The following is a 19,034-nucleotide window of genomic DNA, read 5'->3' on the forward strand; positions in this document are numbered from 1 at the left end:
GGCCGTCGTACTGCGGGCCGTTCTGAGAGCTGGGGGTCCCGCCGCGGCAGCCCCCGCCGCGCTGCTGTTAAAGGCCTGCCTGTGCGCTGGCTCGGGGCGCTCGTAGCCTAGCGGCTGGAGCGCGCCATAGCGCGGAGGTGCCCGGATGAAAGCGCACCCTGCCTGCTAGTTGATAATTGGAGCTTGTGGCCGTTTTATGCCTCTTGTTTGCTTTATATAGCAACTTTCCGATCTGCCAGGGGGCTGCTTCCGTGGTTCTGGGCTGTTGCTAAATCCAGCTCTATGCTAATGTGGCGTCTCTGTTGTTAGATTATCTAGAAGGAGGACTAACAACCTGACAGCAGTGTCTTCCAAGCGATATTCTCAGCGACTCCAAAATAAAGAAGACACAGCACCACTCAGCACCGAGGCCCAAGAACTCTCAAGCCAAACTGTCTCTCAGCAGTTGACAAGATCCCAGGCTGCAGCGCCTGCCGACTGCTCAGAGGTCCTTCCTGAACATCTAGGAGAAAGGGTAGTTCCCGTAGTAGAAATCAGTGTCTGTGATCGCATTAGTGCTGAGTTGCAGTTCCAGAAGTGTGCATCTGAACTAGCAGGGAACCACTCCACGAACCTCCCCCTGAGCTCAGATGACAAGTCTCCCAAGGAGAGCAGTGCTGCAGAATCACAGCCTTTGCCTGCTGCATCTGAGCTCATGGTCCCTCATACCCCAGAGGCAAAAGGTTCAGGAAAGAACAAGAGTGCATTTAAGAAGACAGCAAATGCAGCTGATACTACAGTGGTTTTAAGTGAAGAGCCTGGGCTGGAAGAGGTAGATGACTCTGCTCAGGTGCAAAAGCATAATGAGAGGAATGATAAAGAACCTCAGCGTACAACAGATAGCCCAGAAACTCCTACAGGTTCTAGGCTAAGCCGTCGCTCTGTGCGCAGAAGCCTGATGGGCAAACCTTCCGCGATTCGTAGAACCTCACTGGCAGAGAAATACTCACTAGCCCGCAAGAGGGAAAGCACTATTCGGAAATCCATCGCCAGGACAGTGATCAAGCGTAAGGCGCCTCAAAAGTTATCTGTGTCCTCCAGTTCCGTGAATGGTAAGTTTGAATGCCACTGGATACGTGCTTTGCACTGTTTTTGCTCATTTTGTCAACGTGTTGCTTGCATGAGACCATGGGTCTGGTGTTTGCAATGGGCAGGAATCTACACAGTGGCCAACCACCCTGCGTGGTTGGGTTCTGTGCCTGGAAAAGTTAATAGAGATGAGTAAGCCAATCTAGAGAACAGAGAATCAAAAGCACTGTGTGAGCTTGACCCTCAGCTGAACAAGATATGGTTGGCTACTTGAAATAATGCAAGAGAGATGGTCGGTTGTTCTTACTGCAAACTCCTTGCAGTATCTTGTGCAGTCATACACAGCTTCTGAAGAAAGATGACGTTAGTGGAAGAGTTCTTTAGTTTGGGTGCAGCAGCTTAGCCAGATCTTAGATCTTTCTAGCTTAGACACCTTTCATTAAATGCCAGTGTTCTAACTGACTTTCTGGATACCTCTGTGAACGGAGGAACCCAGGTAACTGTTAACTAATGGGTTATAGCCTACAAATTCAGCCTTGTTCTTCTCACGTGAGAGAACATGATTAACATCTGAGTTTCTGTGCTGATAGCTGGCAAAGTTCAAGTCTGGCAAATGAGGTTTTTTGTTGCTAGTAGTCCTTTGGAGGAGTTTGGGCTCCGTCTTGTTTTAAAGAAAACAAGGTAGCTGTTGTGATTTTTAGAAATAATCTCTTCTGGAGCCCCTCCTTTGAGAAGGAATTTTGAGACTGATCTTTGTAAATTTATTAAAATAATCTAAGCTTAGTTTGCAATGCAAGTGGGTTTCTGTGAAGGATGAACACCAGCTTGCAGAACGAGTCCTTGCAAAACAAGGTGAACCACCAGGGTCAGCAATTACTACGAAACAAGATCACTTCCCTTAAAACTGTCAGATTACTTTGTTCTATCCCAGGATCATTCTTCAGTCAGGGGCCTTTAGGTCCCTGACACACTAACTTTGAAGGGACACTGAAGCAGCTCTTTCTCCCCAGTTTAAGTGATGTTGTCTGGATCTGGATTACCTGGGAACCTTAAAGAGGACTTCATTTCTCTCCTCTGCACTGTTTGACTTGACGGATCTCTTGCCCAGTCAAAATTTCCAGGTGTAAGGAGAGAAACTGAGGTGCTTCAGGCAGCTCCACTCGAGCAGAATTTAATGTCTGACCACACTGCATAGCTATTAATTGATTGCATGGTATCCACCGTGTCTCTGATGGATCATGTCTTGTGTATACAGCACATATTTGCGTTTCCTTTGATAACACTGGGGTAGAAATTTAGGAGCAGACTTCATACTTATGCAGTGTCTGTCTGCATTTACCCCCCTCAGTCTGAGGCGGCATATCCATCTTATTAATTATTAACAGCAGTTTCCAGCCTGTGTTGGTTCTTAAAAGCTAGCTACCACTGAGCTAGCTGGAATGTATAGCAGGGATCAGCACTGTGACTGTAAATAATGCTGGTTTCTGCTACTGCTAGTATCTGAACGCGGCCCTGCAAGATGAATCTGGCCCAAGCCCAGCCACTCTTAATATAAACACATTGAATATCACTTTTAACTCATCTGCAATTGAAAACAATTTTCTTATATTAAAATTGCGGGTAATGGTTGTTGTTTTTTTTTCTAGTGCTACTTGGGTGTATTAAGCTGCCTTTGCTTGTAGCGGCATGCATTTGAATTGCAGGAGGTAACCCAGGAGGCAGAGCAGACAAGTCTTGAGAGAATCTCACGAAGAGTCTTGGCTTGTGCCTTGCATTACAGTTTTGGCACCCTTTTTTCTTTTCCTCTAGGCTCGGGTTCTGAAGAGGTGCCAGAAGATGAAGAAACAGTTGTCAACACTGGGTGAGACTACTTCCAAGATATTTTTTTTATCCTTAATATCATGCTTGGTTTTTTTTTTATTTTTCCTCTCCAGTTGAATTCTTGATATAAAATGCTTATGGATAACAAATCATTTCATAGTTTCCTCAACGTTATTAAATGTGGCTACCTTTCTAATTCTTTTTCTAGACCTCCTCCTGTACCTCATACCCCTCCAAAGCTGGTAAGTTTTGACAAGGATTTAAAAGCATTTCTGTTTGTGTGGACTCGTGACCAAAATATGTTGAATGTATCTCTCATATGTTGCTGGGAAATCAGGGAGTTGTGACCACATACAATCAGATTCAGACCACTTGAATAAAGAAGACATAGGGCGTTCAGCTCAGCCACATGCATGACCCTGTACATAGCTTACCTAGTTCTGATGAACAGACTGGAGAAAAGTCTGATTCTGTTTTGATCAAAGTCTTCCAGAATTGTCAAAATTAAGAACAGTGAAGTTTTTACTCAGAAAATGAGTGCTTGTGACTTGAAGCTTATTTCTATATGGTGTTACAAGCTTGGATGTTTCCCAGCCAAGGCTAGTTTGGAAAATAGCATTATCTGTCAGCTTACATAAGAATATTTAAAGGTAAGCATTTTAGTAATGTGAATGATTGATTGCATTCAAGCATCATTTACATTGTTAAAGCAGGTCCAGAGGAGGGCCACCGAGATGATCAGAGGGCTAAAGCACCTCCCCTTCGAGGACAGGCTGAGAGTACTAGGGTACTTCAGCCTGGAGAAAAGAGGGCTCCAGGGAGACCTCATTCTGGTCTTCCAGTACCTGGGGAGGGACATTTTGAAGGGCATGTAGTGACAGGATGAGGGGAAATAGCTTAAAACTGGAAGAGGGTAGATGTAGACTAGATATTAGGAAGAAATTCTTTACTGTAAGGGTGGTAAGACACTGACACGGGTTGCCAGCTAGGTTGTGGATGCCCCCTCTTTGAAAGCATTCACAGCCAGGCTGGATGAGGCTGTGAGCAACCTGCCCTGGAGAGAGGTATCCCTGCGTATAGCAGAGGGCTGGAATTAGATGATTTTAAAAGTCCTTTTCAACCCAAACCATTCTATGTTTCTGAGCACTGAATTCAGTCCTTGGTATTGCTGGCATTCAGAGTAGAGGCCTGCTTTCTGTTTGTGGTTTTGTAGCCCTTTATTTTTATGAGAATTCAATCCTGAATTCATATCAGACTGTTAAATAAACTTCTTATAATTCAGAAAAGTTTTTTTTAGTTGGGCGGAGTTGGTACACTACTGCTATTTCTGTATTTTTAAAGCTCTTTTGACCTTTTCACTAGTCCTACAGATTACTGAAAGGTTGTCAGTTCGTCTTAAGACAATGACAGAAATTTGTAAATATCATTCAGGTCAAAACATATCCCTCCACAGTTCACACTGCCCTCGTGAGGAAGAAATCCCAGGATTATGTCAGTGTTTTGTTGAGAAACATTTTCAATAGGCAAAGGCTGAATTAATGGAGTGGAGCTCTGTGGCATTAGAACTTCTGTAAGCAAGGATAGGCTTCCACGTGCTTTTATGCATGTACTTTTCAGTAGATTGGCAAAAGTTCAAGTAAATTCAGTTCTTGTAGTGCCTTTTAGCTTGACTGAGTTTCAGGTGTGGAAAAAGGTTACAGTGGAAATATGAAGAAGAAAAAAACAAACTGACTGCTTTGCAGATCTGCGAGTGGAGGATCTGTATCTTTTGCTTCCCTACCCTGATGAACTTACAACTACAATCTAGTCATATAGTGTAGCTGATCTATCCTTAATCCTCAAGTTTTATTTTATACTACTGCTGACAAGAGTGGGATTTTGTAACCCCTCTGTATGGGAACTGTTGAGTCACAGCCTGAACCACTGATTGAGCTCCTGAGGAAAGGACCTGGTCAGCCCTGGGAGCACAGGTGGAGGCAATTCAGCTGCGTGACAGGAAGGAGAGGAGCCTGGCTGTACCTCTCTTAGACCTTATTTAAGGGCTGACTGCCAGTGAGGAAGGATCTCTGGTTGGAGATCCCTCCTTGGTGAAGCTTTTCCCTATGAACCTGGAATCTTTTGATACAGGTGAGCAATCTTCTTCCCTTCCTTCATAGCACCTTTCTAACTGTGCTCTGGTGCTTCTGTCATCACATCTCTGTTGTAATGCCTTTCCCATTGTATTTGTTGCTCCAATTTGCTACATTGTTCTGTTCTTAAGCTGTCACCAGGTTATGTCATCCTATCTGTCTGTTCTTTTCTTAACAAACCAAATATGGTTTGGTTCCTGGCAGAGCCCTCTTTGCAAGCTGTAAGCAGCCTGAAAACATCAATACTCAGCACTCTTTGCAGAAAAGGAAATGTCTTTATGGGCTCCTATAGTCAAAGATAGTACCTTTATACATGCTGTTACTTAGAGATCAGCTTTTTCTCCATTCTGCTATCAGATTAATCAGATCTTTGTGCTTCTGCTGGCCCACAAGATGCTTCCTATACTAGCCTAAAGATGAAACTCTAAAGAAGCATTTGCTGAGTATAAAATTTCCAGGCTTCATTTTAACTTTTTTTCCTAAATCCTTTGTTGCTGCTAGCCAAGGTAGATGTGAGGAGTGGAATTAATATTTGGATTGCTAGTTGCAGTGTAGATTTTGAATGCCATTACCTGTTCTCACAGACATATTACACCATTATCACAACAGAAATAAATACGTATCTGTAACGCCAAGGAAGGCAGACAGCAATGTGTATTGTATTCATAATGGAAATACATAAATCTAGGAAATAAGCTGTTTGTTTTTGCCATCTTAATCTTTTAGCATTGCTAAGTGGAGTATTGTCTGATTCTTTGCCAGAACTCTGGCAAGAATAAACAGATTTCAAACAGGGAATGCTTTTTGTCCTTAATAGGCTCAGTTTGTTCAGTTTAAGTAGTCGGTACCCCGTTGCTGATATTCACACTGTGCATTAACATCTGTGCTTCTACTGATGACTTCAAGGAATTTTCCAAGATGGTATCCAAAGCTGTATTTTTCATTGGGTGCTACCAATACTTTGTAGTAGTATTGTACTCCCTGGGTATATTTCAGGCAGGAGCTGTGCTGGTATGACATGATTTCAGGGTCCAGGGAATGGCAGTGAAGTTGGTGAAGGGACCAGAACACAAGTCTTATGAGGAGCAGCTGAGGCAACTGGGATTGTTTCCTCTGGAGAAGAGGAGGTTCAGGGGAGGCCTTATTGCCCTCCACAAGCTGACAGGAGGTTGTGGTGAGGTAGGGGTTGGCCTCTTCTCCCAGGTAACCATCAATAGGATGAGAGGGAATGGCTTCAAGTTGCCTGATTGGAGGTTTGGGTTGGTTATCAGGAAGAACCACTCTGAAAGAGTGGTGATGCACTGGCACAGGCTGCCCAGGAAGGTGGCTGTGTCACTGCCCCTGGAGGTGTTCAAGAAATGTATAGGTGAGACACGGGTTAGAGGGCAGTGTTGGTAGTAGGTGGACATTTGGACTAGATAAATATCTTAGAGGTCTTCTCCAACCTTAACGATTCTGTGATTTTTATGAATAGTTTGTTGTTCCTGTGCAAGAATTGCATTGAGACCCATTTGTTTTTCCTACAGGATTTCCAAGGCCCGCGGATGTCACTTCGCTCTCAGACTGTCAACAGAAATGAACAACAGCAGGAGACGAGCAACAATGGTAACTTCTCAGAGGCTTTCTAGGCACTATTTTAAGTAGTTATGGCTTTGGGAGACTGGAAAGCTTGAAAGACTGAAAGCCCAATTTGGAAGACAAGGATTTGTTTCAGTAGATTAACAATTAGGGAACTCTGTGCTGGACTTGTCATTTTCCACCCTGGGAAGCGCATGGAAATGGTCTGTGATGTAATGGAGATATAAAGTTAGGTGTTCTCAGGTTGAGGGAGAACCTTTATTTTTTATTTCTACGTTTGTATGACACTGTGGTTATTTTTCAAAGCAGGCAAGGTCCTGCTATGTGTAATGCATGGCAAGTGTTTTTTTTTTTCCTATTTTGCCTGGAGAGAGCTGTTAAATCTGTTACGTGCTTTCAAAGCTGTCTTGGAAGGGTTTTTTTTTTTTTTTTGGCCAGAACTAACTGTTTGTTGCTTTTTCTTTCAGAATGTGACTTAAGTAAGAGTGAGAAGACCCAGGAACCACCCCAAAGTGCCAGGTATATCTATAGAATCATTTAGATGGGAAAGTACTTTTGGTGATCTGTAATCCAGTTTCTTGTTCAAAATAAGTTCAACACAGAAACACTGCTAAATGGTGTAGTGGCAGTGCTAAGTCACGGCTTGAAGCAGTGATTGAGAACCTGGTGGGAAGGCAGGGCCAACCCAGGGGAGTTCAGGTACATAGAATGCACCTGAGTGACTGGAAGAGGTGGAGCCAGGATCCACCCCTTCCCAGACCTCATTAAAGGTTGGCAGTGGAGGCAAGGGGATATCATCTGGAGATCCCTGCTTATCTGAGGGCCTTACAAGCCTTCTGAAGGTAAGCAGTTTCTTTCTCTTATTTCTGTGCCCGCTGCTGTGACATCTGAGTGGGTTCTCACTTGCTGTGGCCTGGGACCTTGCTGCTCTGTTGTCTTATTGTACTTTCTGTTGCATTATGAATGGCTTCAGTGACTTGTGAATATGAGACTTTTGTAATAAGTTTTCTCTCTCTCTACAAAAAGGTTTATTTTTTTTATCTTCTGTCACATTAGGAATTTTTACTGGATAACTATTTGAATATACCCCATCTTTTAATCTAGGATAGTTTTATGACTTAAAAAAAAAAAACAACTTGAATTTGAGACAAACAGGTGTTTGCAGCGTGTGGGAAGTTGCATTTTTTTCTCACAGGAGAAAGACAAGTTACAAAAGAGCTGTGGATCAACGCTATGACACCCAGCAAGCAGAAGATGGAGGGCTTTCTCCTCAGAGAAAAAAGACTCCATCCCCTCCATGTCCAGCTAGCAAAGTAAGATCCTTTTAACCCTGACGTACTTCAGCAGGAACTGTTTCTTACTGAGATCCTGTGCATCATTTTTTTTTCATTATCCTCCTAGGTTGTACGTCCTTTCAAAACATTTTTGCACACTGTGCAAAAGAATCAGCTCCTAATGACTCCAACCTCTGTGGGGAGAAATGGAGTAATAAAGTCTTTTATCAAGTACAACACTCCTCTCCAACATGATCCCAAGGTAAGACATGACTGTCATAAACTACTAGAAGATGGTCTAAAGAGTGTCTAGGTTAAAGCACAGATGCAAAACAAACTTTCCCACCCATGTTAAACTAAGGAACAATTTCAAGCTTCCTGTTTAGATAAACTAACTAAACTTGTGACTAGTCAGCTTCCTGAAGATTTCTAACTCAGAATCTAATCTTTATTTCTATAGCATTTCTCTGTGGTTTTAGTAACTAACAGGGGAAGAGAAAGTGGTTTTCATTTCCCAGTTATTTCCAAGAGGATTTTGAATACTGCATATAATTGAATAGTGCATATAATTGAAGCCTGTAGATCCTAAGTTTCATTTCTAGGACTCTTCTGATGAGTGAAATCTTAGCAAGTTTTTCTTAAATCTAAGCTGCTGATATTCTGAGGTCTATGAGATCTTTGGAGCTCCTTGTAGGAAGAAGAAACATGAGCCTATCTTGAATCGAAGACTGCTGTGTCAGCGAGACAAGTATGCTGGTATCTACAGGAGATACAGCACAAATATCAAGGGAGTGTAATTGCAGCAACCAGCTATTAGCAGAGATGGATTGCATGCTTTTCCTGTTTGCAGGTGGATGCTGTTAACTGTGCATTACCACTGTGAAGCTTATAGCATCAATAGGAGAAGCTCCTGTGTGCCAAATAGAAGGATTTTGAGTGGACTTAAGACATTCTGATTCTCCATTTTCAGATGGAGTTGGTTTCCTGTGTTCTACTTCTGTAGAACTGCTTGGGCACTCTAGCAGCATTAGCGAGGACAGGAGCAAAGCTTCATTGATGCACTTAGAGATGAGCTAGAAATTAGCATGGCAAGCACAGATTGCTCCTACTACTTATATTCAGTAACTTGCCTCCAAGATAAGGTAGTTCTAGGGCTTGTTTTTACTTTCAGGAAAGCTGGAGAGGGAGAGGAGGGCATACTGCAGAAACTGATTTTCTTGTGCCTGTCTTATATCTTGGCAACCTAACATCTAAACTTCCATGTCTTAAAGCTCTCATGGTTGTAATGCTTAGAGAGTCTTGTATCAGAAGCCTATGTTTAGGAAGTAGTAAAACATTCAGCCTTTTATCTCACTGGTGTTCCTACTGTCATTAGTGTTTGTGTTGGCAAAGGAGCTGATGTGATCAGAAAAGAGTCTTCCTAGTAGATCCTTTGCTGCTGTGATTTCGTCAGAAGTTTTATTTCAGGTTTTGTTCCAGTGCAGGCAAATTCCACCTTAAGACTTTTTCCATATGGGGGCTAAACACAACTAAGTAACACAAGAACAGTAAGATACAATTGTCAATTTTAAATTCATCAGTTGGAGACCTACCAGTCTCAACATGGAGCTCAGCATAAAGTAACCAATCACTTGAATATTTGACCCTGCTTATCGGTATGGTACTTGAACTGAGGCTAGAAGTGTCATAATTAGGCATTTGCAGTATGCAATCTAGTATTAAATTAGTTTATCTTAATGTTTTTGCTATGGTTGTAGTGGTGGTTGGCTCTTGCTCTTGTAATTGACAGTATACTTCAGGTTGAGTTAGCTGGATTGTTCAGTAAAATGGGAAAAATCCCCTGTATTTCTGGGTAGGTGATGTATGGGGCCAACTGTGCAGCAAATGTGGTTGCAAACAAGCTGCAAGCACTCTGGTTAAATGGTGGAGGTTTACCAAGAGATAAAAGCTTTGTGGGAAGCAAAGAAACCAGTGAGAGCTCTGAGCTGAAGTAAGCAATGTGTTTCCTAGAGTACCATCTGTCCCCATCACTTGCTGCAGGAAGTTAATATTGTTGCCAAGCATTAGCACTGCTTTCTTGGTTCTCTTTACCAGTTAAATCACAGTGTTGTCTGTCTGCAAACTCTGAAAGCTGTCTGGACATTAAGAGCTGATGCTTTTGTTTTAATGTCTCAGCTTCTTGTCATGCTCTCAAGGATTAACACTTGAACAGATGCATTGCATCTGTTCCCAGACATCCATGACCACAGTCTACCTGAGGTCTGTTTCAGGCTTATTACCATCCCATGTTGTGGTTGCAGCTGCGGGTGTTATATATCTGGGTCTTTGCCTCAATCTGGGTAGGCTAAGGGGGAAAGAAACTCTGTCATGTGGTATAGTCACATTTCAATTCATCTTAGGAAAAGGAGAGACAAAAACTGCAGGCTCTGAGAAAGAAGGAAGAGGCTGAGCAGTTGAGAAAACAAAAAGTGGAGGAAGAAAAGAAACGGCGACTAGAAGAGGCGAAGTTGTAAGTATAAGCGTTCTGTCTCGTATGCACTGTCCTCTCTGGGCCTGTTGTGCCCTGTATCAAGGCCATTTATCTTGCAGATTCCATATACGCAGTATTGGATCTCATAGTATCTATCCAAAACACTAATAAGAAACTAACACTTTTAGTTGAGTGCTTCTTCAGCTTTTTGCTGCAAGTTCTCTGCCTTAGAGCTTAAAAATATCGCCAATTTTTAAACGGTTTGCTTAATTCATTGACTGTAACGCAGCCCTAGATGTGTGTCTGCCTTAATTGAATCTCTTTGAGGTCTATGGTAGGAACTCATCTAGCTGGGCTGCACTGACAACATTGGGCTGTGTCCTGCAGGAGGCGTGAAGAACGCCTGCGTAAAGTGCTGCAAGCTCGGGAACGGGCAGAGCAATTGGAGGAAGAGAGGAAAAGGCGCATTGAGCAGAAGCTAGCTCTGTTTGATGAGAAGACAGAGAAGGTAAGGAGCATCCTACTCAGATCTTACTGGTGAGAATAATGACTATTGAAGCAGATGATATGTGAGTTTGCCTTCCAGAAAGAGGAACGAAGGCTGCTGAAATTCAAAGAATGGCCATTTAAATAAAGATGTTTCCAGAAACATTGCACTTAGTGATACTCAGTGACTCCCTTTTCCTTGGTTACAGCAAGTGGCAGATAAAACTTTATTTTCTAGAGTTACGGATTTAAATGTGGTTTAATAAGGCTTTATTAGATGGATAGGAAAACAACTTCAAATAGATAAAGCCAACCTAATCGTTTTATCTATTTGAAGTTGTTCTCTTCATCTGTTAATCAGATCAAATGTGAAAATAAGCATACTTTCTCCACACCCTTTCTGGTATCTGAGACCTTCAGATGGTTTACGTATGTGACCATAACAATCCTTCGTCTGCTTTCAGTATTTCCATCTGCTTTATTGATTTCCTGCTTCTTAGAATAAATTCTTACGGCTTTTGTAGTATTAGATTTCTCCTTCCAGAATAGAATTTATATCTTCCTGCACAGATGCAGAAGAGGATGAAGTTGTGAATACCCTCTCCCTGGAAGCATTCAGAGCCAGGCTGGATGGGGCTTTGAGCAGCCTGATCTAGTGCGAGGTGCTCCTGCTTATTGCAGGGGGTTGGAACTAGATCTTAAAGGTCCTTTCCAACCCATACCTTTCTATGATTTTAAGAAGATTCTCTTTTAAAATAGAGCATAGACCTCATCGACTCCTAGTGGCAAAAAAAGGAAGTCTGTTTCATAAGAGGGTGGGGGCTTTGTATTTTTAAGACATACTGCCACTGTAGTTCACACACAGAACGTTGTCCAATCTGAAACTTAAGCATTCATCTTGCTGTGTGTGCTTCAGGTGCGGGAAGAAAGACTGGCAGAGGAGAAGATAAAAAAGAGAGCAGCTGCCAAGAAAATGGAAGAAGCGGAAGCCCGGCGCAGGCAGGATGAAGAGGCCAGAAAGCAAAAAGCACTGCAGCAGGTTTGTGCTGGAGCCCGTCTTATTGTCCTGCATACAGTTAAAATAGCTGCAGTTTGCTGTGGCCTTTGTAAACAAGGAATGCAGCGGGAATGCTGAGATGAACCAACTGAGTAAAAATTGGGGTGAAGAGACTGTTTGTCTTCAAAGCTCTCCACAGCACTGTGCTTCTTCCAGCACTATGCTGTGAGCTGTTAGTGATGTTTGTAACCTGCATATCTTCTTCTTACTGAAGACCTTCATTCAAATTAGCAAGTATTAAATTCCTCAGTTAACCTTATCTATTAGAGCATGGTGGCTATTGGACCATTTAGGATACGTGGTGGTAGAGAAAGGATAGTGTTGAAATAGCTGAAATGCATGAAGGTACTGGGGTTGTAGCTTTTTGTTTCATTACTGTGTTGTGATATATGCTAAAAACTTACGTCAAATGAGATGATCCTGATTCTTTGTTCTGGAGCCTATTCTTGTACAGTGGGGAGTAATTAGTTGCCTTCTGCTTAACAGGAGGAGGAGGAACGTCGGCACAAAGAGCTAATGCAGAAGAAGAAAGAAGAGGAGCAGGAACGTGCCAGGAAAATTGCTGAGCAGAGGCAGGCAGAGCAGGAGAGAGAAAAACAACTGGCTGCAGAGAGAGAGCTGGAGAGGAAGAAGGAGCAGGAGAGGATTCAGGCAGAAAAGTAAGATAATATCCATTTATGTACCAAATTCTGTGCTGGGCCTTTTAAAAGCAGTAGAAATGCAGGCCTAAGCACTGATGAGCTATTTTGCACTGGGCACTTCTGCCAATTGAGTGTTACTTCACTGTTAAGTAGTCCTGAACTCAGCGTAGAAGTGCTCTGAATAGGCAGGGTCTGCAGCAGTCTCTGTGGATGTTAAAGATACCCTTTTATAGTTTTGAGTGTAATAGTCCATTGCCTTGGTTCTCAGGCAACGTGAACAGCAAGAGAAGGCAGCTCGCCTGCAGAAGGAAGCATTGGCTGCTAAAGAGCAGCTCCAGAAGGAGACGGAGAAAAAAGAAGTAAGTAGATGTGGCTCTGACTTCTGTTTGAAGTGGGCTATAAAGTTAAGAACCCTGATGAGTGAACTACTGTGCTTCTGATCTTGAGCTAACCTAAAGTGCTTTTGGTCCAGTCACTTCTCTGTCCACTTCAGTGTGAACAGAAGGGGTCCTTTTTGTCTGGATATCTGTCCTTTCTTTTTACTCTGCTGCTAACACATAGTGAAGTTTTTGGCTCTTGTTCTTTGCCAGGTGTACTGCACTTTGCTTGATGTCAAATAATTGATCCCAGATTTTTTCAGAAACAACATCCCAATTTTATGTTGTACACTTTCAGACAAAACAGAAGTACAGACTGTAGAGTTCATGAGGTTTTTTTCTGCAATGGTAATTCTCACATAGATTAACTAAACAAGCATCTTTATTCATGGTTCATTGTTCACTGGCAGCAGATATCCTACTGCCTTCAAGGAGCTGAATTCCTTAGTGCCCATCCCTATGTACCCAGGAAGGTTCTCATCTTGTTGGTTAGCTTCATGAAGGTGGTAAACCCACGTACAACTTGTCTAAGACTAGGTGAGATTTATCTCACCCTGTACAGTTTGAGTTAGCAGTCTCTCTGTTTCCTTTACATCCAGTAGGAAGGACTAAGATTGTGTAAGGTCAGATTTCTTTTGGCTTGTTCTGGATGGCATCCTTAGATATTTTTTTTGTATGTCCAAATTGTGGATCCTTGAGTTAACCCCATGGGTTAGTAGTTAATAAGGTAAACTTAAATTCACTTTTGACATCGGCTTGCCAGAAGGAAGAACAGTTGCTAGCAGAGATGAAGAGGCAGGAGCAAGAACAGAAGAAACTACCAGAGGAACAAAAAGCTAAAGATGTAGCCCAAACACAGCACCTAGAAAACAAAGAGGTAACTGCTCTCTGGTGAAATTTCTTTAAGGGATCGCATCGGAGAACTTGGATTTCAGCACTGACATGCTGTTACTATGAGCGATAGTACCTCCTTTTTTTGTTTTAATTTCCTTTCAGTAATGAAGGGATGCTGTAAACTTTTTCCTTGGTTACCTGAGGTCAGCTCCTGGTGGCCTTGAGTACCTAAATGCTTTGGGGTACTGATAAGGAGGGAAGGGAAGCAGCAAATATTTTCTAGAATTTTTCTAGCTGTCAAAATAAGGCAGTAGCTGTTTGTTACCTTGCCTTCTCTAAACTTGCTTAAAATACTGAACCTTGGAGGCAGCAGATACACTGAGATAGTTGTATTTAATCTCAAAACCAGAACCAGCCACAGGATGGCAGCAGAGTGTGTGGAATAGTATTGCATTTGTGCTGCAGTACCAGTGAAATGTGAGATTACATTGGAGATGAACGTACACAGTGAACATGAAAGACAAATACATGGATCTTTATTTCCTTGCAAAGCTATATAATTTAAATGCAAAACAAACAAAATGTAAAATAACTGTAATGTATACAGAGCCATGAAAAAAGCACGTTGGGGGGGAGCAAAACTTTCTAGCTCTTGCTTGTCTCTCTCGTTAAGAACTGACTTAAGTTTCATGGTTGGTGAAATCTGCTGTTTCAAGTTTTTTTTCTCGACTTGCATTTTTCTCAGTCTTACTGTTCCCATCAAAATTATAATACAGTTTATTCTGAGATGGTCATTTCTTGTACAAAATAATATTTTGTTTAATAATATTAAATGCCTGGTTGTTAAGTTGCAAAGTACTTACAGGACATCACTTAGCTCCAGCTTTGAGGATGTGACAACTCTATTTAAAGTTCCTTATTTTGAGGGAAACTGTTGTATCTGTATTAAGATGAGTGTATTGCCAGCTTACTTATTTCATAATTAGCCAATTAAGTAGCCTAATTAAACAAGAGAAGGCAGTACAAAGTTAAAATGATATCAAAACTTTATAATTTGGGTGAAGTTCTTTGACCAAAACTTCAGAATTGTCCAATTTTAGGTTTCAAAATTATGCGGTACAGCAAGGGGGAATACCAAGATACTGTAAGCTACAAGCATCTCATTACAGCTTGGAAATGTAGCGATATTATTGCATCTAACAGCTGACAATATGTTCATCTTCTAGAATTCACCTGCCTGCAATTCATACCAGATGACTCCACAGTATCATAAAGATCCAAAGCCCCCCAAGATAAACCCAAATAACTATGGAATGGATCTGAACAGTGATGACTCTACTGATGATGAAAGCCAGCCTCGCAAACCCATCCCTGCCTGGGCCAGTGGTACGTGTTAGGAGGTTAAAATTTGTCCTGAAAGCCTCCAGCCATCCCTGATGCAGCTTTGTTCCAGTGGATAATGGTGGTTATAAGATTTAGCCTCTTCTGCCAACTGGGAGCTTCATGGAGCAGCACTGGGGAATAACGCTCTTTTAAACCACTTAATGCTGCTGCTAATGTCATTTTGCCAGTGTAAGTGGAAGAATTGTGAATTGCTGCTCTGAATTGCACCTTGAAGTGTGCTTGACCGTGTAGTCTATGGAAGCTGGCTGTTGTTCTGCTTCTGAACTACTTCCCACTACTACTTTCCTGATATTCTGCCTATCCCAGGGAGACTAAGAAGTTAGTGTGGATACCGACTGTACCTGTAGGAAGAAAAGCTGAGAAACCTTGTCCCTTCCTGGCCAGAATTCAGTACATTCTCTCCCACCAAGGAGCCTGTGCTGAAGCTTTAGACGTAATCAAAGTGCTTTAAAATGTCACATGTTACAGGAGTTTTTCATGTTGCAGTATTTGTGCGATTAGAAACAGGGAGCAGGGACAGGCAGCATACAGTCTGCATAGCAATTTCGATGACAGAAAGTAATGGTAACTCTAATCTTTTGTTTCTCCAGGGAATCAGCTTAGCCAAGCAGTAATCCGCCAGTACTACAACCCTCCCAATGTTGATGCACTCTTTGGGACAATCGTAAGCCCCAAGTTGGAGGACATCTTTTACAAAAGCAAACCACGCTACTTCAAGCGCACCAGCTCTGCTGTGTGGAACTCCCCACCGTTTCCAGGTGCCAAATCGGTTCTAGGTCTGCCATACAGCCTGAAAAAGTACTGAGGTGGACAGTAACTGTCTCCTGTGGAGCAATAATATGCATTTTTGTCTCTCTAGATGAGAAGAGAGTTAATATTCAGTATCCCTAAATCTTTAGGCACCAGCATTGAATAAATGTCAATTTTGACTGGGTCTCTTGCATTTTCTATTTTGGAAGCTTGTTTTCTTACCATTGAGCGAAGTTACAGGCTTTGGGGAGATCTTGCTTCTGAACAGGGCATCTCCTGTTTCCTTCAGCTTTAAGTTGGCAAAGATTTAGACTTACAGGTCATGAGAATGCGTCATCTAAAGCAAATGTGATTGTTCTCTTCAGCCAAGCAGGCCTGGCAGCTGATGCAAGCGGTAGAGAAAGGTACGTCAGTGCTGTTCCTGCCTCTCTGTGGCTGAAGCCAGAATATTGTACAGCTAATGACCACTGCACGCATCTTGAGTCAAGTCCAAAACACTACTGATGTCCTTAAGAATAAAGATATTAGCAGCCATGGTCTTCATCTCCTGCAAATTACAAAATAATTTGGTTTGGTTTTCATTAGTATGCTCTACGTCAACACCAAATGCATTTATGTGCATAAGCTATATTGATGATGATGTTATTGCAGCTCAGGAGGAAATATTCTGAGGATTTTAATGACCTTTCTTCTGCTGTTGGAGAGAGATGTGACTCTGGAGTTAACCATGTCTCCAGGAACGCCCAGAGTAGATAAGTAATCTTTGTACTTCTAGCAGTCTCTCAAATAAATTATACAAAGGTTCGGATATTTCTTCTCTAATTTAAATTCCATGTTTGTGGCAGATTGGATTAAAAGGATGTTTTTATTTAGCTTTAATCCTTGTCTTGCTCTTTTCTCCCCTTAGCTATTTCACTTAGTCAGCATCAAAGCTGGTTTTATTTTTAAGCATTCACTTTGCACTTCTTGTTCAGTAAAGCAATGTCAAAACAGTTTCCTCATAACAGCAAAATATGAGCCCAGAATTTCAGCTCCAAGATCACTTGGTGTTCTAGTCTACAAGTTTCTATATAGAGAGAACAGAAGTCCCAGTAGGGCAGTGACATTTTTCAAGGAAACAGTTACATTAATTTCTATAGGTTGCTGTGGAAGTCTGTCTTCTGCAAAGTAGGCAAAATAAATGATTCTTACCTCAGAATCATCTTCTTGGGGGGGGGCTTGATTTTAAAGGTGGGTGAGTATTCATGGCTGCAACCTCAGTCAGTAGACTGAGAGCATTGTACATACAGCTTGGTCGCTGAAAAAAAAAAACCTGGAGATTATGTAACATGAAAGGAGAACTGTGTTTTTCCTTGTGCATTAACTGTTCTTCAAATAGCTATCTTTAAAATGTGTTTTTATAATTATAACATCTATCAGTTTTGTATTTGCTATTGATGAGTATGTTCTGTGAGATGATTGTGCCTTGATAAATGTTCAGTAGATTGAGTTTTGTACTATCATCTTAGAATGAGGAATGATTACTGAAATGACAAACAGTTGAATGCTATCTGAATGTCTGACAGTTTGATAAAACTGAAGTCATCTCTGGTTCTTGTCTGGACTCATCATGGCCTTTTATAAAAAAAAAAAAGTACAGTATTTTGGAACCTGTCCTCCTGGGTTGTATTTTACACTGTTTCCTTGAGATAAATATGTGTTGTCTGTGAAGAAATTCCTCGTACAGCAGAGAAGACTCATGCTTTGATGAACCTGCAGAGTTTGCTGAGCAGTTTACTGTTGTTTTGTTTCTGGGAACTGGAAAGAGGACTGTTTGGTATGATGGTAGATTCCCAGAAATACATTCCTGTAATTCACAACAATATATCTCTCTCTATACGTTCAGAATTGCTGTTACCACGTGAAGCACGAACTTCAGCCACAATATTCAACCACAGTGCTAGTATTTAAAAACAAGCAAAAACCCCACAAGTAGAAATTCTGGGCAACTACAACCTGAAGGTTTTAAGAAAGCTATTTTGGCTGTTGGTTTCAGGTATTTTTCTTGATTCTGATTCCTGCTTGCTCAGGCAGTATTTCCTGAGCTCCAAGTGCATGTGTTTTATGGTGCTGTCTGGTTCTAGGTTTGCGTGGGACCTGGAGATGAGCTTCCCTTGGAGGCAGTGCTTTGGTTAATGTTGATCCTGTAGTCTGAATTTCAGTAAATATTATACAGATATATTTTTGAAGTGAAGGCAGTCATGTAAAAAACAGAAGTAATTTCTGCTTCCAAATTCTTGGTTACGTGCAGGTTTTTTTAATCAATTCTTGTGTTCTTTGGTCTGTTCTGATTTTATGTAACAGTTTAATCACAAGCAGAGATGGCTGAATGGCCATGTCTACCATGGCTATGTCACTGCAGCTAGGGACCAGCAGGTATCCAGAGAAGTGTAAGCATGGAGCAAGCATACAGTAGTATTTCCCGAATTAGTGAACTTGGCTGTCAGTGATTTGCAGTGCTTTTTCATCTGTAAGGAAAAGGAAGGGAATGAGCTGTGTCCTATCTATTCTTGTAGACTGGTATCGTTTCCTTGGAGTTGCAGAAAATAGCTGGATTCCGTGATATAAAACAGGGAAACAGGGTTGCTGCAGCACTGCAAGCCTGTGATCCTGTTAGTTTGTAGAGGCAGGTAAGTCGTATCTGTGGAGATGTAATACAGGAAGGGTAAGGTGATACTCTCCATCACAGAACTGAGGGCAGGCTCAGGATTTGAGGACAATGTCAGCCTAAATCTCCCAGAGTCTAAGGAATGTAAGTGCCCTTGAGATACTGGAATATTTCCCACTACCTATCAGTTTATTTCTTGTCTGACAAACCCGAAAGAGTGGATAGGGCAGCTGTTAATGTTCTTTCTAGCCACATTGAGTGTTACAGACACCTTTGTGAATAAGGAATACTGCCAACTGAAAAAGCCAAACAAAAAGTTGAGAAAGCAAATTATTGGCAAAGAGAAAAGTCACTTCTGGTCTTCACAGACCAGTTAAACTTTGTAAGAAAGATAGTATCTGTAACTGATTTTTTTTACCATTCTATCTTGACAACGATGAGATTCTGACCTTGAGAAGAACCCAAAGCAAGCAAAGGATTATTACTGACCCATTTTTA

General features: G+C 41.7%; 2 protein-coding genes across 2 annotated transcripts in view; one reads left to right on the forward strand and one right to left on the reverse strand.

Annotated features, from left to right (window-relative positions):
* The window catches only part of LOC100539298 (inner centromere protein-like), a 50,203-nt gene that overhangs the window by 17,711 nt on the left and 13,458 nt on the right, over positions 1-19,034 (reverse strand).
* On the forward strand, positions 4,923-17,479 carry INCENP (inner centromere protein). The gene is made up of 13 exons (XM_019615481.2): positions 4,923-5,016; positions 6,545-6,623; positions 7,064-7,115; positions 7,792-7,909; positions 7,998-8,132; positions 10,270-10,379; positions 10,728-10,848; positions 11,743-11,865; positions 12,370-12,542; positions 12,793-12,883; positions 13,665-13,778; positions 14,962-15,121; positions 15,730-17,479. The coding sequence occupies exons 2-13, from the start codon at positions 6,563-6,565 to the stop codon at positions 15,942-15,944; spliced, it is 1,473 nt and encodes a 490-aa protein (XP_019471026.1). The 5' UTR covers positions 4,923-5,016; positions 6,545-6,562; the 3' UTR covers positions 15,945-17,479.

Source organism: Meleagris gallopavo, chromosome 5 (assembly GCF_000146605.3).
Source record: "Meleagris gallopavo isolate NT-WF06-2002-E0010 breed Aviagen turkey brand Nicholas breeding stock chromosome 5, Turkey_5.1, whole genome shotgun sequence".
Classification (NCBI taxonomy): domain Eukaryota; kingdom Metazoa; phylum Chordata; class Aves; order Galliformes; family Phasianidae; genus Meleagris; species Meleagris gallopavo.